This window comes from Pongo pygmaeus, chromosome 16 (assembly GCF_028885625.2).
Source record: "Pongo pygmaeus isolate AG05252 chromosome 16, NHGRI_mPonPyg2-v2.0_pri, whole genome shotgun sequence".
NCBI classification, from domain to species: Eukaryota; Metazoa; Chordata; class Mammalia; order Primates; family Hominidae; genus Pongo; species Pongo pygmaeus.
In genome coordinates this window covers 34204461-34222850 of record NC_072389.2, presented here as the reverse complement: position 1 = coordinate 34222850, position 18390 = coordinate 34204461, and the positions used below count along the sequence as shown (strand labels likewise).

The following is an 18390-nucleotide window of genomic DNA, read 5'->3' as shown; positions in this document are numbered from 1 at the left end:
GCTGCTATTATCATCAACCAGCACTCAGCACCCAGGAGATATTTCTGAAAAGCATGTGGCATCTCTAAAGGGAGCTTGGGGGCTCTGGCAGAGGAGGCTGGAAGCCACCAGTAGCAGAGGCCTTAGCTGGTCCCAGTGGCTTCCCCCAGGGGACTTTGGAAAGTTCTTATGGGCAGAGGAGCAAATTCCCTGGGGATGGCCCATACCCAGACTGTTTGTTAAATGGCTGAAGGATTCTGTCTGCTGTGGATGAGCGGATGGTCTCTGCTGCTTGTTGAATGGGTGAATGCGTGATTCTGGTTTCTTGCTGAAGACATTCGAAGCAGTTTCTGAGACAATGACCTTTGAGAGGAAATAAAAGTAGAAGGACTTTTCCAACAAGAGTGAAGGCCGGGGGCAGGGTATGGGTATGGGAGTCTGACAACATTCCTCTGGCCTCTGTGCGTGTGATGGGGTGGAAGGAGCAGGAACCAGGACACTGGAGCCCTGCTTCGGGTGGGAAGGTCAATGTTGGGCATGGGTGGGGATGGGCTCAATGCCAGGCATGGGTGGGGATAGGGGGTCTGTGCTTCCAGGTTCCCAGGATTGCTGGGTGGACCCCAGGAAGGTGTGGGAGCCAGAGTGGGGTGAGGCTGGGGGTGGGTGGGCAGGGCTCCCAGCTCAAGACCTCTCCTGGCTGAGATGAGCCAGCCTTGGATCCCAGGGCAGGGCGGGATGTGCCAGGACAGGGTCAGCCTCATCCTCCTGTGGGTCCTTGGCAGAGGCCCTGTTCCCTGCTGCCAGCCCCTCTCACACTGCTGATCCCTTTGCAGCTGCAGCTGGAGAAGCACAAAGGCGAGATCCTGGGCGTGGTGGTGGTGGAGTCGGGCTGGGGCTCCATCCTGCCCACCGTGATCCTGGCCAACATGATGAATGGCGGCCCGGCCGCCCGCTCGGGGAAGCTGAGCATCGGGGACCAGATCATGTCCATCAATGGCACCAGCCTGGTGGGGCTGCCCCTCGCCACCTGCCAAGGCATCATCAAGGTGGGCACCCTGGGACCCTCCACCCACGGGTCGCCTCAGCCCTGCCTCACTTGATTCGCACTTTGCTGCAATCCCCACTTCACCCATGGGGAAACTGAGGCCCAGGGAGACCCACCCGGTGACTGGTCGATGATGGCCTCAAAATTTGAACTCAAGACCATTCCCCATGTCTGAATCAGAGGTGGACCCGGGCTGCCCTGGGGTGGGAGGGGAGGTGTCGTCCTAGCCCTGTACCGAGCCATGTAGCCCTGGGCAAGGGCCCAAGAACCAGTGAGTATAGGGTGACCAGCTTATCCTGCTTTGCCTGGGACTTTGCCAGGTTAGCACTGAAAGTCCCACTTCTGGGAAAACCCCCTTAGTGCTCTTGGGCTGGGGAGGTGGGGCACCCTGCATGGGTTGGGTGCTGGGACGCAGGTTCCCTTAAGTAAGGAGGCCACCCTGACCATCAGACTTGTGAGCTTGCAGCTTTGAGAGGTGCTGCCTGTCTCTGTGAGGGGTCAGGCAGAAGGGTCACCGGCAGGTGGGGTGGGGCCTTCACACTGGCCGCCTGGGAAGGAGTGGGCTCTGCCTGCTGCTGGCGGCTCCTGTGACCCAGCTGTGGCCTGGCCCCCAGCCCTCTGTGGCATGTTCCTCCCCACCCTGCTGTGGTCTTGGTGCTGGAGGAAGCGGCTTCCTCCTCTTTGTTCAGCGTGAGAGATGAAGGGCATTCCCCAGGCCAGAGCATCCCATAGACTGGCTCTCGGAGCTGGCCTGGCAGAGCTTCTGCCCAATGGGCAGCCACACAGGGAGACCCGGGAGAGGCCTCCACCAGTGGCACCAGAGGGCTCAGCAGCCAAGGCCCCCCCTCCCAGGGCTGCAGCTCCCAGGTGGAGGCTTGGGTTCCTCCCTGTGCCTTCTCACCCCCACCGGACCCCGGCAGCCTGGCGCACCCGCTGACAGTTGCATCTTCACTCACAGAGATTTGCTGTGCGGTCACTCCCTGCCCTGCAGGAGGTCCGTCCTTGGAGGGCATTGGGTTTTGAGGAAGGTGTCCCCACATCCTTCCGTAGGAAGCTCTCCCGAATTCGGCATGATGATGGCCCCCTCGACACCCTGAGGGTGACCTGGTACCAGGCACGTTGGTTCTGCCCAGTGGCACTCAGAGCCTGGGCTCGCTCCTGCAGTGGCTCATCTTCCCCAGGGCAGAGGCACCTTGAGCATGGTGGGACAGAGGGCGCAGTGCCGCCCTGGAAACCTGGCAGCCCTGGTAAGGGCCAGGGCGAGGCTCATCCCCGCTGCACAGAGGGGCTACCGAGGCTGAGAGGGGACTGTCTGCCTCACCCAGTGTGTGTTCTCACTACCCCCGGCCTCCACCCTGCCAGCCTCACTCATCCGGGGTTGGGCTTGATGTCTAAGGCCCAGCCTGTGACACCTGTTTCCGTGCTCTGCAGGGCCTGAAGAACCAGACACAGGTGAAGCTCAACATCGTCAGCTGTCCCCCGGTCACCACGGTCCTCATCAAGCGGCCAGACCTCAAGTACCAGCTGGGCTTCAGCGTGCAGAATGGAATTGTGAGTGCCCCCTCCTGCCCTGGGCCGCCACCACCGCTGCAGGGCCCAGGGAGTGGGAGCAGCTCCCGTCCGATGGGGCGGGCTATGCCTGGCAGCCTGGCAGGACCTGGCCCGTGGGTGCAGCTGCCCACAGCCAGGCCACCCGGGGCAGGAACTTTCCACGGTTCTCTGGGAGGTCTGGGTAGAAGGGGAGGGCCAGGGCATGGCCGTGGATTGGGCCCCTCCAGCCTTTCCCAGGCTCCCTTGTCCCCATGGTGGTTGTCCCCTGCTTTGGAGGGAGGGCAGCAGACTTCACCAGCCACTGTAGCTTGGACACAACCAATCATGGCATCACTTACTGTGCTCAACAAATAGATGTTCACTTGTTCTTTCATTCATGTACTCATCATTCACTTGTTCACTCAGCCGTTCAGCAGACATTTGTGAAGTACCTGTTCTGTGTTAGGTACCTGCTCTGTGAAGTACCTGCTCTGTGTTAGGCTTTGTGCCAGGCAGTGGGAAGGCAGGAGTGCTGCCTGGAGGAGGTGATGCTGGGCTTGAATGAGCGTGGTTCTGGCCAAAAACCTGTACCAGTTCCCCAGGCCAAAGTTCTTTAGCCCAGAGTTTCCACCCTCTCATTGATCTGCGTTTGACTGGCCTGAATTCTCTTTCCTTTGTTTTTCCTCCTGCGAAAGACCCAGAGGGCAGAGATGTGGCCACTAAGTGGAGTAAAGAAGAAAAGGGCTGGCAATACCCAAATTGTTTAAACCAGCCCTGAGTATGAAGGAACCCAGGAGGAGAGACACTGCGGGCTGGAGTGGGAGTGGTGTGGAGGTGATGGGGAGGGTGTGTGCCCACCCACAACTAGAGAGGAAAGACAGTGGGAGAACATTCTAGAAGGACTACCAAATCTTCTCCATTGTTTTCTGGCTGGCACTGCTCTGTGTCTGGCTGGCACTGCAGGAAGAGAGGCAGCTCAGAAGACCTTGTGAAGGTTTTCAGAGCCAGGGCAGAAGTGGCCCTTGTCATTTCTGCCCACAGCCCACTGGCCAGATAGCTCAGCCACGGACCCATGGGGAGGCTGGGAAGGGGGGGCCAGCCGGTGCCCAGAACGAAGAGGGACAGGGGCATCACCAGTGTCAGCCATACCTTCCCTGCTGTGTGACTCTCGGCAAGTCATTTACGCTCACTGGATTCCCCTCAAAAGGTGCTTGTGAAGATCAGCTGAGAAAATCCATAAAGTACCCCAAGCTATCCAAGGTGGGCCCACTGGTCCTAGTCTCTGCCAAGGAGGAGGCCCCGTGGCCCCTGGACCTGGCACAGGTGCCAGGACGAGTTGTCTGCACCCCACTTGGGACTTCTGTCCAGGACAGTGCACCTGCTGCAGGAGCTGGCCAGTTGGTGGTCTGGCCTGGTCCGGCTCTGCCTGACTGCTCTGCACACATGTGACCTGGGCACGAGCAGTTGCCCCAGCTAATTTGGGGGCTCTGCAGAAAATCACCTGGGGCCCTGTCTGCAGCTGCTGTGAGCACTCTGTGGATGGGCATGGCTGGGCCCCAGGGAGGAGGGCTGGGACAGCCTTCTGGGCTGCTGCACCCCCGACCATCACCAGGCCCTGCCTGTGTGCCTCCCACCGCAGCACTGGGAACAGTGGAGGAAGCTGGGGACTGACAGCCCTGCAGCCCTCACGAGGAGCCCTGCTGTGCAGAGCCTGGGGCACTGTGTGGTGTCCCCAGGGCTGCCCCTGCCTGGCCAAGCCTGGTGACCACACTGCCTTTGCCTCCTGAGTGGCACTGGGGAGCTGCTTGTCCTGTTCCTGCACCCCCTTGCCCAGCCTAGGAGGCAGGTGGGCCTGGGTTGGTGGCCAGTGCTGCTCACTGACATCCCTGTTGCTGTGAGCCCTGCAGGAGAGGCTGGCTTTCCCCACCATGGGGTGGCCTGGGGGCTGCCTACTCTTAGGGCCTGTGAATATAGCCCTGCCCAGGATGAGTTTGATGCCCCCTCAGTCTGCTGGTCTCCCCCAAACTATAACCCCATGAGGAGCACAGGAACTGGAGAAGCTGGGGCACACACAGGTTTAGTGACTTGCCTCAGGTCACACAGCCCTGTGGAACACTGGTGGGGAGAGGGGGAGAAGAGACGAGGAAGGGGAGGACTCTGGTTTGTGTTTTGTGGGGGCTAAATTAACATGAATGGGAAAGGAGGGGACAGCCTGGAGCAGCCCAGCCAAGCCCAGGTGCAGGGTTCGGTGTCTTCCTTCTCAGAGAGCTGGAGAGCGCAGTGGGCAGGTGTGAAGCCAGGGCGAGGGCAGCGGACGGGCACCAGGGCTCTCTCCAGCTGCCTTCTGGGGCAGGTGCAGAGGGGTCTGGAGCAGCTCCCAAAGATGGGGCAAGGTGGGTCCGAGTGGCCAGGAAGCTGAGGGTGGTGGTGCAGATGGGGGTTTCTCAGAAGATCAGGGGGTACAGGGTTGAGGGCAGCAGCAGACTTGCGGGGCCTGCAGTGAGGAAGGGGTCATGTGCAATTCTGAAGACAAAATCTCCGGGGTGGCAATACAAAAGAGAGGGTGCCACCCACTGCTTGGTGTCTCTGCCCTGGGTCCGGGGTCTGAGTTCCGGAGTGATGGAGGGGGCCAAGCGTCTGTGAAACTTGGGGGGTGGTCTGGGTCACGACTGGGGACGAGGAGGGTCTGAAGGTCCCAGCCCTGCTCGTGGATGCGCTGTTGTTCCACCCTCTGGCCTCCGCCTCCCTGTCTGTGAAATGGGGTCCCACTTCCTTGAGACCCCCGTGCTCAGGATGCAGGGGAGAGGCTGGCAGCCGAGGGGAGGGGCAAATGCCGCCTCTTAGGGGCTTTCTCCAGGATACAGGACAGCTCACCCTTAGAGTGCCAGGGAGGGTTAGATGAAGTGAATGAATCGGCATGGTTCTGTCCTGGTTATGATCCATCTCCCCAGTGATCCAGAAAATGGCATGCAGGCGGCCATACGGATCAGTCACCATATCTGAGTGGCTCGGCTGCCTGGGTAAACACCGGCCCCTTCAGGCCCCTAAATGTGTACCCCACCCTCTGCACCTGCTCCTCTGCACCTGCTCCATGAGTGCCCGTGGTCATGGTGGGGGTTGAGGGTAGGGGCTGGCTGTCCCCATTTGGCCCTCTGTGCACCTAGACAGAGAGGCTGTCACAGTGGCTGCCACGTGTGCCCCTACAGGCCAGGGCTTATCCACCCCAGGGCCATGTCCAGGCATCTGCCTGGCTGAGGTGCACTGGGGCTCCACTGCCCAGCCAGGACCTCCAGGGAGCAATGAGCCTGGGATAACATTCAGGAGACCCGAGGGTGCTGGCTACTCTGGTCCAAGCCCCTCATCCCTCACAGCGTGCTCAGGATGGGACCCGCAGCCCCAAGGGCCCTGGCCTCTACTTTCAGGAGCCTGGAACCCCGGGCTCCTGCTGCTCCCGGCCCTGCAGCAGTGGCGCGCTTCCCTTGGTGTCACCTCTCCGGGCACCCCCATCCCCACCATGCCCAGTGAAGCTCTCACCAGTGTCCTGTTCTTGCCAGGCCCTCTGCCTGAAGTCCTGGCTCCAGCTGGCCTGGGGCAGCCACTCGGCACCTTGTATCCCCGGAGCTGGTGGGCAGGGACTGGGGGTCCCTTCAGCCTCCACGTGCCCGGCCACCTGGGGAGCATGTGCAGGCGCTGGAGGATGCCTGGCTAGGAAATGGGGTCTGTCAGCTCCTGCCCCGACCTGCAGCAGTTCTCCCCGATGACCACAGAAACATTCCCTGTGGCAGGTGGCAGTGCTTAGCACGCAGAGCGAGCAGTCAAGTGAGATATGGGCCTGCTGCAGAAATCTGGGTGCTGGTGTGTGGGAGAGGGGGAGGCCCCCTCACAATTGTCTGTGTCTGCACATGTGTGTGTGCACGCATGTGTGTTTGGGACAGGTGAGTCTGGTTCTCCCATCCCAGGCCACTCGCCTCCTCCCAGGGCTCAGCACAGTCTCTTTTCTCCAGGATAAGAGGGCCCCAGGGTGGCGAAGGAGCTGCCTTGCGGTATGGAATCTGCCTCTCCCCACCCCCTTCTCTTCTAGTCCTAATTCTCCTTGGACATCCATTTTTCTGGTTTTTGTTTTCATTTAAAAAATAACTGTGGTAAAATATATCTATAACATAAAATCGAGCATCATAGCCATTTTGAAGTGCAGAGTTCTGTGGACTTATCTGCATGTCAGGCAGCCGTGGCCACCGCGCTCTCCTGCACGTCTTCCTCCTCCCCAACAGGAACTTTGTCCCCACTAAGCACCACTGCCCATTTCTCCTTCCCAGCCCCTGGTGGCCCCCCACTTCTACTTTGTCTCTGTGATTCTGACAACCCCAGATACCTCATATCAGTGGCATCCCACAGCGTTTGTTTGTGTGCCTGGCCTGTTTCACGCAGCACAGTGTCCCCGAGGTCTGTCCGTGTTGTAGCACCCTTCGGACTCTCCTTCCTCTCCAGGGCTGAGTACTGTTTCCCTGCCGGCCTAGGGCACATTCTGTTTCTCCGCTAGTCCGTGCTGTCACCCTCGGCTGTTGTGAACACTGCTGCCGTGGACACGGGTGTGCAGGGTGCCTGTTTTCCATTCTGTCCAGTCTCGTGGTCATAGGCACTCCCAGGCCCTCCTGTCCATCTGTTTGGCGTCACTTTTAGGCTGGAATGGAAGCCCCCGCCACTGCACTCCAGCCTGGGCAACAGAATGAGAACCTGTCTCCAAAAAAACCAGAACCAGTATGTTTGGCACAAAATGCCCTTATGTCACTTGTGGGGGCGGATATAGGAATAAAATGACTCTTCCCTGTCTATGTAGAGCGTTTGGGCATCCGGCAAACAGAGCCTTCCCTTCACAGAACAGATGCTCCACCTTTCTGGTGGACAGAGGACAGGCTGCCTCTCCTTTCCCGCCCGCCCACCAGCTAAGTGCTTGTCTTCCAGGATGGTAACCAGGCTCTGCCGTAGGAGGCCAAGTGGCAGTGGCCTTGGGCTGTGTCACCAGTCTCCAGCCTGACCACAAAGGGAGGGACCCTGGGGAGGTGCAGCTGGGGGACAGGTTCCACTGTGGGAGTCAGAAAACTTGTTGGTTCCCCACACACCATGGCATTGACTCTTTTGTTTTAAGGAAACATATTCCAGATCATAAGCATCGCTGTTTTAAGGAAACATATTCCAGATCATAAGCATCGCTGTCTGTGAGTCAGCGAATTGCACGTGCATGTATTCATCATGTGGTGCTTTTCCCTCTGCATGTCCCATCTTTGGGCACATGGTGGAGCGCCTGTCAGGTGTGGCGGGAACACGTGTGCTGACCTGGCCATGTCTGCTTAGATCTGCAGCCTCATGAGAGGGGGCATTGCTGAGCGAGGGGGCGTCCGTGTGGGCCACCGCATCATCGAGATCAACGGGCAGAGCGTGGTGGCCACAGCCCACGAGAAGATAGTCCAAGCTCTGTCCAACTCGGTCGGAGAGGTAAGGAGGGACTTTGGGTGTGCCTCTGCATGCCGGTTCCCATGTGCTCCCGCCTGCCCTCCATGAGCCTCCCCGGCTCCAGAGGACACAGGGCGTCTGAAGGTCAGCCAGGCTGTGTCTCCCACCGGGGCTGCTGTGACAAGGGTGAATGGAGCGGCAGGTGATGCAGGGCCATCCCGTTCTGGCTCTAACTGAGCAGCCGGGAGGGCAGAGGCTGCTGGGGGTGCTCCCTGGACACTACTTTTAGGACTGGACCTGTATGTCCATTTCAGAAGCTCTGCAGGGCACACAGCTCTGGCCACCCTGGCAGGCTTGCCTCTCTGCCCCTGCTGGCCATCCCCTCCCACAGCCAGACTGCTTGCCCTGTCCCGCTTCACTGGCTGAACCCCCCACAGTCCAGTTCTTTCTGGCATTGCTTCCACGGCAGTGCGAGGATGGTGTGGAGGAGGTGCAGGTTCTCCTCCAGAGCTCACGAGGTGGCAGGATCATCGCGGGGTTGGGGGGGCGGGGTGGTGCTGGGAGGGTGGCACGTACACCGGGGGAGGCCTGGCCAGTGCGCTGCGGGTGTACCTGTGTGTGTGTGTGTAGTGTGAGCGAGTGTGGGTGTGTGCATGTGGATGTGTGAGAGCATGGGTGTGTGTGGGATGTGATGTATGAGGGTGGGTAAGTGTGGGCAGGTGTGGGAAATGAGTGTGTGTGTGCGCATGTGGGTGTATAGGGGTGCATGAGTGGGTGGGTGTGGGTGTGTGGCTGTGTGAATGTACCTGAGAGTGTGCGTGTGGAGGAGTGTGTGTGTTGGGGTGAGTGTATGTGGATGTCGTGTGTGTGTGAGCATGGGGTGTGTAGGAGTGCGAGTGTGGGTGTGTGCAGGGGTGTGTGGCGGTGGGTGTGTGAGAGCATGGGGGTGTCCAACATGAGTGTGTGTGTGCGGGGCTGTGGCTGTGGGTCTGTGAGTGGGTGTGAGGCATGGGGGTGTGGAGGAGAGTGTGAGACTGTGTGTGTGTGTAGGGGTGTGTGAAGGGGTGTTCAGCACAAAGGGGCTGCAGGTTCTCTGGGAAGCGTGGTGGCCGCACGAGGCGGGAGGCTGAGAGCTGAGGAGCCCGGCCTGCAGAGGGGCCCGCTGGGGCCCGGGCAGGGAGTTTGGGTCTGGGGACAGCAGCAGCAGGCCAGGTGGTCTGTGGTGCTCCCCCTTGTGGCTCTGTGAGGCTGAGTGCGTGGAGACCATCCTTAAAGCCTGTGGGATGGGGGGTGGGTGGAGGGGTCTCTAGTTCCTCTTCTTCCGATGAGGTCTCCCGGAGCCACATCGGGACACTCGTATTTTGTGCACTGCAGGGTCGGCTGGGAGCTGGGAGGCCTATTTTCCCTGGACTGGTGGGGGCAGGGGTCTGGCTCAGGAGGAGGAGGGGCCAGGCGGACACCAGCTTCCCTTTGATGGCTTCAAAGAAAGGAAAAGCCAGTGTTCCCAAGTAGATGCTTTGAAGCGGCCGCCCCCATGGCCATCAGCCCCACACCTGTGAGGAATCCACCCGTGGAGGAGCGGGCGGGAGAACGGGGAAGAGGCAGGAGGCGGTCGGGGCGCTGGAATCCTTTCAGCCCTGCCGAGGTTATGGTGCCTGTTTCCAGCCGCTCTGAGCCCACGCGGAACATGAGTCACTGATAAACAAGGCTTGCAGTTGCGAGGGGCCTCGGGGTGGGTTTCCAGTTGAGGAACGCTGGGGAATGACTGATGGAGGAAGCCCGTGCCGGGGGCAGGAGCAGCGGAAACCTACACTGGCCACACGGATCCCCGCGGGGGAGGGAGGGCAACACCTCAGAAGCAGAGCTGCGCGATGTGCCTTTCTGGGCTGCTCAGCCCAGGGCCCGAGACCTGCTTGCTTGAGGAGCGGCAGATGTACGGCGGCTGCACCCCATGGGGAGGCCAGCAGCGCCTGCGGCAGCCGACCCTGGCAGTGCGAGGGCCCCCATCCCGAGGCCGCAGCCCGGCACAGTCCCGGGCAGGACAGGGGAGAGCGTCGTGCTCAGGGGAGGAGAAGTGGGCAGCAGAGCTCCCCTTCTGTTCTTGAAGCAGACGTTTAGAGTCTGCTCCTTCCCAGTGTCCCCAAAGAAGGATTACAAGGTGTGCCACCCACACGGTTGGTCTTCCTGGGGCAGTCTGAGGCCTTGCTTGTATACCCAGCTCCTTTCGAGTAGGGCTCAAGGCCAGGCCCCAAAGAGTCATTTGCTCACCTATCCCCAAAGGCTAAGGACTTGAGGTGCCCTGGGCCCCAGCGAGCCTGTTCCCAGCCCCCAGCACATTTGCCTGGCCGGTGTGTGTTTTGTAAGAAGGGGTGTAGGCCGGGCGTGGTGGCTCACGCCGGTAATCCCAGCACTTTGGGAGGCTGAGGTGGGTGGATCACGAGGTGGGGAGATCCAAACCATCCTGGCTAACACGGTGAAACCCCGTCTCTACTAAAAAATACAAAAAAATTAGCCGGACGTGGTGGCGGGCACCTGTAATCCCAGCTACTGAGGAGGCTGAGGCAGGAGAATGGCAGGAACCCGGGAGACGCAGCTTGCAGTGAGCCGAGATTGCGCCACTGCATTCCAGCCTGGGCAACAGAGCAAGACTCCATCTCAAAAAAAAAAAAAAAGAAGGGGTGTGTGTGTCTTCCCCCGTTGGTCTCCTCCTCACTGAAGCAGAGTGCATCCCTCGCGGTTTCTGCTGAGGCCTGGCCATCCCCAGCCAGCCCCAGTGGATGGGCAAACTGTTGTCACCACTAGAAGTCCAATTTCTCACCCCCCCGGGTGTCAGCTGGACTGGAAGTAAAACTAGCACTCAACTGTGTTGACTCCTCTGGAGCCAGGGGTGGGGACCCGGAGTCTCGGTCTGCCGCATCTAGAAGGCATCGTAAGTGCCCCCAGGCCTGGGCAGGCTGGCCTTCCTCCTCCACTCTAGGAGATGGGCATTTGAAGCAGAACTCTGGGGGGTTTGCCTCTGTCGTTTGCTTTCACCTGATTGTGGGAGGGGAGGTGGGAGGGCAGCGGCTCAGCCTCCTGTCTCTGTCCGCAGATCCACATGAAGACCATGCCTGCCGCCATGTTCAGGCTCCTCACAGGTCAGGAGACCCCGCTGTACATCTAGGCCCCCCCATCCTGGCCATGCAGCCTGGACACCGGGCAGGGCCACCTGGGCCCACAGGAGCTGGGAGCCGGGCCGCAGACTTGACCCCGACGCCACAGCCCAGCCACAGACGCTGGCTCCCCAAAGGGTGTGCCCTCACCACCCACTTGATTTCTTTCTTTGTTTTCATTTTGCCAAAAAGGGGTATGTCTTTATCAAAGGAGAGTCACAGAACAAATGTCTGTAAAGCGTTCAAGTATTTTGCCATGTTCTGGACTGTCTTCTCCCTGCACCAGCCAGGGTGTGTCTCGGTAGCTGTGCGTGGTGTGGAGTGTGTGTCTTTCCTCCCTGAAGCTGTGCGGAGCGAACTGGTGCCTCCGAGGGACGCGACTCCCGGGGCAGGGCAGCTGTCACCCCTGCCTCCCGCCCCCTTGGCTGGGACGTCTGGGGTCCTGTGGGGCCCCCGCAATGGTCCCAAACAGCTGCCTCTGCTACTGACTGCAGGGACACGGGCAGCCCGGCTCCCAGGACACGACTTGTAATAAAAGTTTGGGGACATGTGATTGATTGTAAATAAAGGACGATGGCCACAACATGAAAACTCCATATTTATTTAGATGCTATTACTGTTTGGACTTTTATTTTGGCAGGCTTTTTTTTCCAGACTCTAGGGTTTTCCAACGTGACCAATGACAACACCTGCCTCTCCCGTCGTCTCTTCTGGGCACCCTCCCACCCGGCTGCATCCCCGGGCAGGGCTCCCACAGAGACAAGGAAGGCACAGGTGTCTGCCTCCTCTTTAAAAATCGATCTACAAACATCCACGCACATGCTCCCCCGAGGAAACGAAACCCACTCTAGAAAACACGAGCTCGGCCGCGCCTAAGGCAGCCAGCCGTGAGTGCAGACCCCTTGGCCAGTGTGGCGCGGCGGCCCTGAGCGGTAGTGGCATGTGTGTGTGTAGATCAAGTCGGATCTAGTCCAGCTCGGTTCATTAGCGATCCATGTAATCTGACGTCATCTTGTCTCGAAGTCTCTTTTTTTGGCCCAGGCCTTGAAGAATACACTGTGACTTAAGAAGCCTTACCACGCAGTAACTAAAGCTTTAGGATGACTGTATTCGAGGAGTGCCGTGTGTTGCATGCAGCTACCCGTAGGAAGACTTCGCGCATATCACTAATAAACCTGAAGTCGTGATGAAAAGCCGAGTGTGTGACTGGTCTGTTACCTGAGCGGCGGGTGCCCGCCTGTCCTCTCATTCACAGCTTGGATGCAGCTCTGCAAATTCACTATGCGGTGGCAGCCGTGGCTGCTCTGTGCTCCTCCTGGATCCTGAACCTTGGAAGCTGTCACTGAGTTTGGTGGGTGGGCACTCTGGGCACCAGGTGTCAGCTGGGCAACGCCCCGCTGCAACTGGAGGTGCCAGCAATGCTGCCAGGTCATGGGGTCAGCGCCAGGTTCTTGACCCACTTGCCCCAGCAGGGAGACACGTCTGCAGAGCACTGACTAATGGACTGAGGGAGCCAGGGAGGCTTGGGCTCCTTCGGATTTCAACGTGAATGACCCCTGGGAAAGGTGTGCATGCGTGTGTGTGTGTAAAAGCTGGACCGCCTATCCCAGCACCCTGTCTGCACCTGTGGGTCCTTTGCAGCCTGTCTAGAATGACAATTCTGGCAGCTCTGCCAGCACTTACCTTTCTTCATGGCCACCGTTCTGGTGTCACTTGGTGTGGGAAAGCCAGGTAGCAAGCATGGGCTTTGGTCAGAGGCGGAGGCCTGGGGTCCAGCTGGGTTAGGCTGTGGGTCTTGGATGGGCAGGAGCCCTCCTCTCTGGCCTGCCCACAGCAGCGTGAGCTCCACACTGTGGGCACTGACCACCTTCAGGCCCCAGGATTCTTACTCTCACCTAGCCGCCCAAAGGGTGTGGGCCAAGGGCTTGCTTCAGCGTGACCTTGGCCATTGGCGCATATAAAAGAGACAGCCTTTCAAGGCGCACTCCAGCTTCGTGTCTCCCTCTTCCCAGAAAATATACATGGTAGAGGCAAAGAAAGCTGTTCCATAGGAGACTGTCACAGAGAGCTGTGTATATGCTGAAATGTATATGCACTCGCTCTGAATATGCTGAAGAATGAAAAGCAAATACAATTCTTTACGTGGCCAACAAACAAGAATGCCAGGGATGGCCACATACTTGGCGAATGAAAAGAAATGTCACCTGAGTCAAAGCTGGAGGGAACGGGATTCCACTCAGGAGGCCAAGGGGGACATTCCTGCCATGCCCAGGACAAGACAGGGAAGCAGGTCCCAGGGAGGAGAGACCTGGCTAGCTGAGGACAGGCAGGCAGGACTCCCACCAAATCATACACATCTTTTAAAAACCTGTATTTAAGGAAAAATTTGGGCCATGGCCTGCATTCCTCCCAGCAGCCCTTGGAGGCCACGTCCACGGAGGGGCTGCCATGGCCAGTGTGGGCGGGCCTGTGTGTGTGTCCAGGCCCTGGCCCTCCCCACTCTGCCCCAGAGTTGACCCTCTCTGGAAGGCTCCTGGAAGTACAGCTGAGTGGCATGGGTATCTCAGGCTCCCCGGCTGGCTGCTGCAAGGTCCTCTCAGGACCCTGCCCCTGGCCAGTGGTGCACACAGGCTCTCAGCCTGCCTCTGTCCCAGTTAGACCTCAGAGACACAGAGGCCAGAAATACTTTTTATTAAAACACGGATCATTATTAAAACACCTTGAGGTACAGTAAATAAATACAGCCTTTCCAGTTGTACAAACAGGTCTCTGGTGGCTTGAAAACAATTTCCTATAAATTCTGCCTTAGCAGCCTCTGAGAGTCAGCATGGGTGGGGAGAAGCATCTGTGTGTAGCGAGCTTTCTGTGGCCTGGTGTGTTACAAGCATTTAATGTGGATCCTCATCTCCAGCCAAGGGAGACCTGAAGTTCTTGCGGATGATGCTCCCCCTTCTCCGATCTTGCTGGCCATAGAGTTGAGGTCCAGGTTCTCCCCACTCAGCAACCTCGTGGCCCCCAGGCTGGGGTCAATGGTGGTGTCACAACAGGTGCCAACCCCCTTTGGGTCTCAGGAGGGCAGGGGATGCCCGGGGCCCAGCTGAGCTGGAGAAGGAGCGTGTCACCCCCAAAGCAGCCACAGTTGGCCCATTTCAGATCCCAGACGGAGCATGATTGGAGTGGGGGAAGGACGCATAGGGAGGGGAAGCAGCCAGCTTTCTCCTTGGCTGTGAGCCGACGTGCAGCCTGGGGCCTGGGCTCTTGCTGCTGGTACCTAGATGTCGTGGAGCCAGGGCCAAGGGCACCACAGCTGCTGGGTCAACTTGCCAGCACATTCCCTAGTCTACCAGCACCTCTCTCTTCTGGGGACCTTCCCGGGAAGCCCAGAACCTGGACCCTCCTAGAGTCCATGAGTGGCCCTGAGCAGCTGGGCTGATGGGGGCACCCCACCCCATCCCTGACTGCCTCATTTCGAAGGGGCAGAAGCTTCCAGCCCAGTGGCATCAAGTTGGGTACAGTTTCCGTATCCACAAAACAGAGCTGCCACCAGCGCAAACCCAGAGCTGGGTGAGGGTGGGGTGCAGGTGAGGGACCCGCAGGGAGGCACTGCTGGCGCAGGAGCCCCATTGGCCACTGGGACCGGGCCCTGCTGCAGAGAAGGGAAGGATGCTGAGCAGCAGGCTAGGGGGTCCAGTAGGCCTCCGCCCCGGCTGCATGAGGAAAACACCCCAGAGGCCGAGTCCACTCGGTGGTCTTGGCCTCACTGGAATCGCAGCCGTGTCTGAGGACTGCAGCTCTAGCCCACCCAAGGGCTCGGCCCAGGGACAATGCTGTGTGAACCCCCAAGCCCTAGTGTGGACCCCCCCAAGCAGGTGAAACCCCTGCGGCGTGGCCCCAGCACACCTCAGAGACAGTGGAGATTCAGAGGCCAGGGCGTCAGGCGTGGCTGAAGCTCGGCTCCAGGGCGGCCATTCTGAAAATCCACCAATTAATTTCACCTGCAAAGGGACTTGCCTTGAGGGAATTCAAAAGCCCCCACTTGAGGAAAATTAGAGATTTTCTGTTTTATAGTCTGAATAAAGTGCTCATAAATTCATCTCTAGTACGTCTCTCCTGGAAAAGTGCAGGTTGTCATCAAAAGGCCTGGTTTATGTGTTTTCAGCTTTCTAAAGCAATCGAAGCCTTTTCAGCGGACCACAGCTGGGGGAGTCCTACACCACAGCCCCCAGGGCAGAGATAAAGGACTGGAGGAAGGCTCTGGGCACCTGGACTGGAACCCCACCCCCTTCCCAGCTTCCAGCCACACAGAAGCTCCCCACACTGGCCACAGTGGCGTTGGGGAACTGGGGGAGCTCAAGGACAAGCCCCACAAAGCCGAGGGAAGAGCAGCGTGAGCCCCCTGCTCTGGCACCCAGGAGTGGAAGGCACCTTCTGGTCCCCCTGTGCCCCCATGCCAGGCTCATGGGCTCTCTGGGGAGACCTCGGGCTCTGGGCTGTTTTGTTCACCGCAGGGCCCACCCAAGGCAGCTCAGGGGCTGTTGCTGCTAGTGGCCCTGAACAGGCATTTCCATCACTGCAGAAAGTTCTCATGGATGGCGCTGTTCCACGGCCGTTGTTGGGAGCAGCTGCCACTGATGCCACCAGAAAACACGGGGATGGGGGCCAAGAAAGTCCAAGGCCCCCAGGCTGTCCCCAAGCTGGGCGTGTCTGCTTCCCTTTTCGCATGGGTTTGTAAGTGGTTTATGATCCTCCTGTGCAGGTGTGTCTGCTGCCGCATGCCCGGGGGAAGGTCAGCTCTGGGTCAAAGGGACCTGCTTTATCAGGAGGGGCTACTTCTCAGAGAAACCTGCCTGCCTCCTGCAGAACTGTGACCCACTGAGCTCAATCAAGTGAGCTCAGACACAAAGGAGCTGGGAATCGGTGCTTATTGTTACGGATCAAACAACTGCTCCAAGAACAGGACGGGAGCCTGGAGAAAGGGGGCCCAGGAGGAGGTGGGGGAGGCACCCCACGGAGGAAGGCTGAGCTCAAGGCCCAGGAGATGGTGGGTTCCTCCAATCCCCGCAACACCGGCCTGTCCCCTGGGGTGGCCGGGCTATGGCAGAGGCCCTCACTGTACATTTGTTTGCACAATAGCCCTGTGGACAGAAAGTTGGGCCCAGGCTGCCATCTGTGCTAACACTACCTATTTCCTTTCATAGGAAATAGTCCAGAGCGTGATGAACGTTTAATGATAGAGCCATCGAGCCACATGAGAAAATGTCTCATGACTCGATGTCACCCTCTGTCCACTGAACACTAAGTTAAATGGGGGATGGGAGACTCCTGCTTTGGATGGCCCTGATTTTGGAGATACTTTGAGTCTTTAGGTGACGTAAGTGTCACCTGTTGCTGTATTCACATTTGTGCAACGCTGCTCAGCTCAAGGTGCTGCACGCCAGATAAAACCAGAGAGTTCACTATGGACGTGAAAGTCATCTTTCCGAATTACTGGGCTAGGCAGGAAATGCAATCCCCAAGGAGACACTGCTCGGCTCCCCTTGAGAGAGGGGGTAACCGTTCCCTGCCTGCGCCGCCCCCAGATCATCCTGGGTGTCCCCCTCACATTTATCCTCAGCCAAGCTGGGCCTGAAGGCCTCTTTGTCAGGCATGATGGCTTCTGCCAAGAAAATCTGTGGCGCCAGGCGTTGGTGTCCATGGTCAGAAATGTGGCTCCTTCATACCTGGTCCAGAACGCCAGCGCCGAAGACGGCCTCCTCCTCGAGGCGCTCTTCGTTGGTGACAGCCAAGCGCATGGCACCCACCATGTGCTGTGGCTCGGTGGGGAGGGCACAGTGTGAGTGTTCCAAAAACTTGGCCACCAAAACCCTGGCGTCCGCATAGGCCTTGCTGTCCACTAAAGAGTGTGGCCGCTCTTTGGAGGCCGCCGGGAAGGGCTCTGGTGTTGGCCGTCGGTCAATTTTCCAGGTATCTGGGTACCCCGCTGGTGAAAGCTGGGCCCGACAGGCAGCCGTGGCAGAGCGAGACATGGAAGCTAAAAATCAAAGGCAAAAATGCAATTCGAAACTCACTGAAATAAGAAGTTAACTCAAAAGCAAAGAAAAGCCTGCTTGGGAGGAGCCTCCTGCTAGGGTTTCTGTGTTCCTGGGGCTGGCGCTCTGGGCACGCCGTGCTGTCCCTATCCCTTCTCCCCTTCTCAACCCCAAACTGAGCTAGTGTCAACCTCCAGGGGCTGCAGCCTCCAGGAGCGAAGGCCTGCGGGGGAAGGGCCACCACAGCAGGCAGGGACCCACTTCTGCCTTCTGCTAGAATCCCGAGGGCACAGGGGCTGGTCCTTCCCAGTCTTCTCGCCTCCACGACCTTTGCCCCTTTGGGTCTGATCTCTTGCTGGGGCAGAATCATGGCATCTAGAGACAGGGTCTGCCTTAAGACCAGAACGGGGGTGGCAGAGGGAACATGAGACCACCCCCCTCATCATGCCAGGTGCAGGCAGCCGCCACCCAGTGCCCTGCTCCACTGCCTGCCAGGCCAGAGGCTGGGGACCTGGCTCCAGCTCCCCACAGGGCTGACGGCCTGTCTGCATGACCCACAGGCTGGACACTGGGCTGAGGGTCCCTCTAAGAAGGCCAGCTCTGGGCAGTCAGCGGCGAGGGACGCCAACAAGGACCAGCGAAGGCCCGGCTTGCCCAGCCTGAGCTTCACGCCACGCAAAGTCGGCACATTCTGGGTGGTCTGTTCTGGTGTCTTGTTTGGTGGCAACTGGAAAGCCTAGCAATTAAACATGAGAAATTAAGAAACTCCCAGGTGGCACCCATCTACCCCAGATGAAATCTCATAAAGTGGGCTGAGCAGTCACATGAGTGTTAAATTAGTGCTAGCCCTTGATATAAGCGCACCGAGAGAGAAAGGAAGAGAAAGGCCCTCAAAGCCAGAGAGTGGGCAGCCCCCATTCCCGGGGATGGGGTGAGGAGCTGCATTTGGAAACAATGTAGCCAAGGACCCACCAACACCCGCCCCACCTCGCAGCAGGCTCAGTCAAAGCGCTTTAGAAAAGAAGCGTCTCACCGCTCCCAGGCACAGCCTCAGACAGTCCCGTTTCCAGGTCCTGGCTACACGACAGCCTGTGTGAAGAGGCATCGCCTTAACCAGAAGGAGAATTCAGTCAACACATGAAAGGAAAAAGGAATTCCTGAGAAAGCTATCATAACCCGCCTGTGACTAAGACATTTTAGATGG

At 58.8% G+C, this 18390-nt stretch overlaps 2 protein-coding genes across 8 annotated transcripts in view; one reads left to right on the top strand and one right to left on the bottom strand.

The window, feature by feature from the left end:
* APBA2 (amyloid beta precursor protein binding family A member 2) overlaps positions 1-12350 on the top strand; it is a 227279-nt gene extending 214929 nt beyond the window's left edge. For all 4 annotated transcript variants that reach the window (XM_054450953.2, XM_063652507.1, XM_063652506.1 and 1 more), the window contains 4 exons: positions 813-1025; positions 2456-2575; positions 7907-8047; positions 11097-12350. In XM_054450953.2, the coding sequence (XP_054306928.1) occupies positions 813-1025; positions 2456-2575; positions 7907-8047; positions 11097-11168 (546 nt within the window). In that variant the 3' untranslated portion in view covers positions 11169-12350. The remainder of the gene's footprint in view (positions 1-812; positions 1026-2455; positions 2576-7906; positions 8048-11096) is intronic.
* A 1487-nt stretch (positions 12351-13837) lies between these two features.
* The window catches only part of ENTREP2 (endosomal transmembrane epsin interactor 2), a 468111-nt gene continuing 463558 nt past the window's right edge, over positions 13838-18390 (bottom strand). For all 4 annotated transcript variants that reach the window (XM_054450957.2, XM_054450958.2, XM_054450959.2 and 1 more), the window contains 2 exons: positions 18220-18294; positions 13838-17188 (listed from right to left, as the gene is read on the bottom strand). In XM_054450957.2, the coding sequence (XP_054306932.2) occupies positions 16872-17188; positions 18220-18294 (392 nt within the window). In that variant the 3' untranslated portion in view covers positions 13838-16871. The remainder of the gene's footprint in view (positions 17189-18219; positions 18295-18390) is intronic.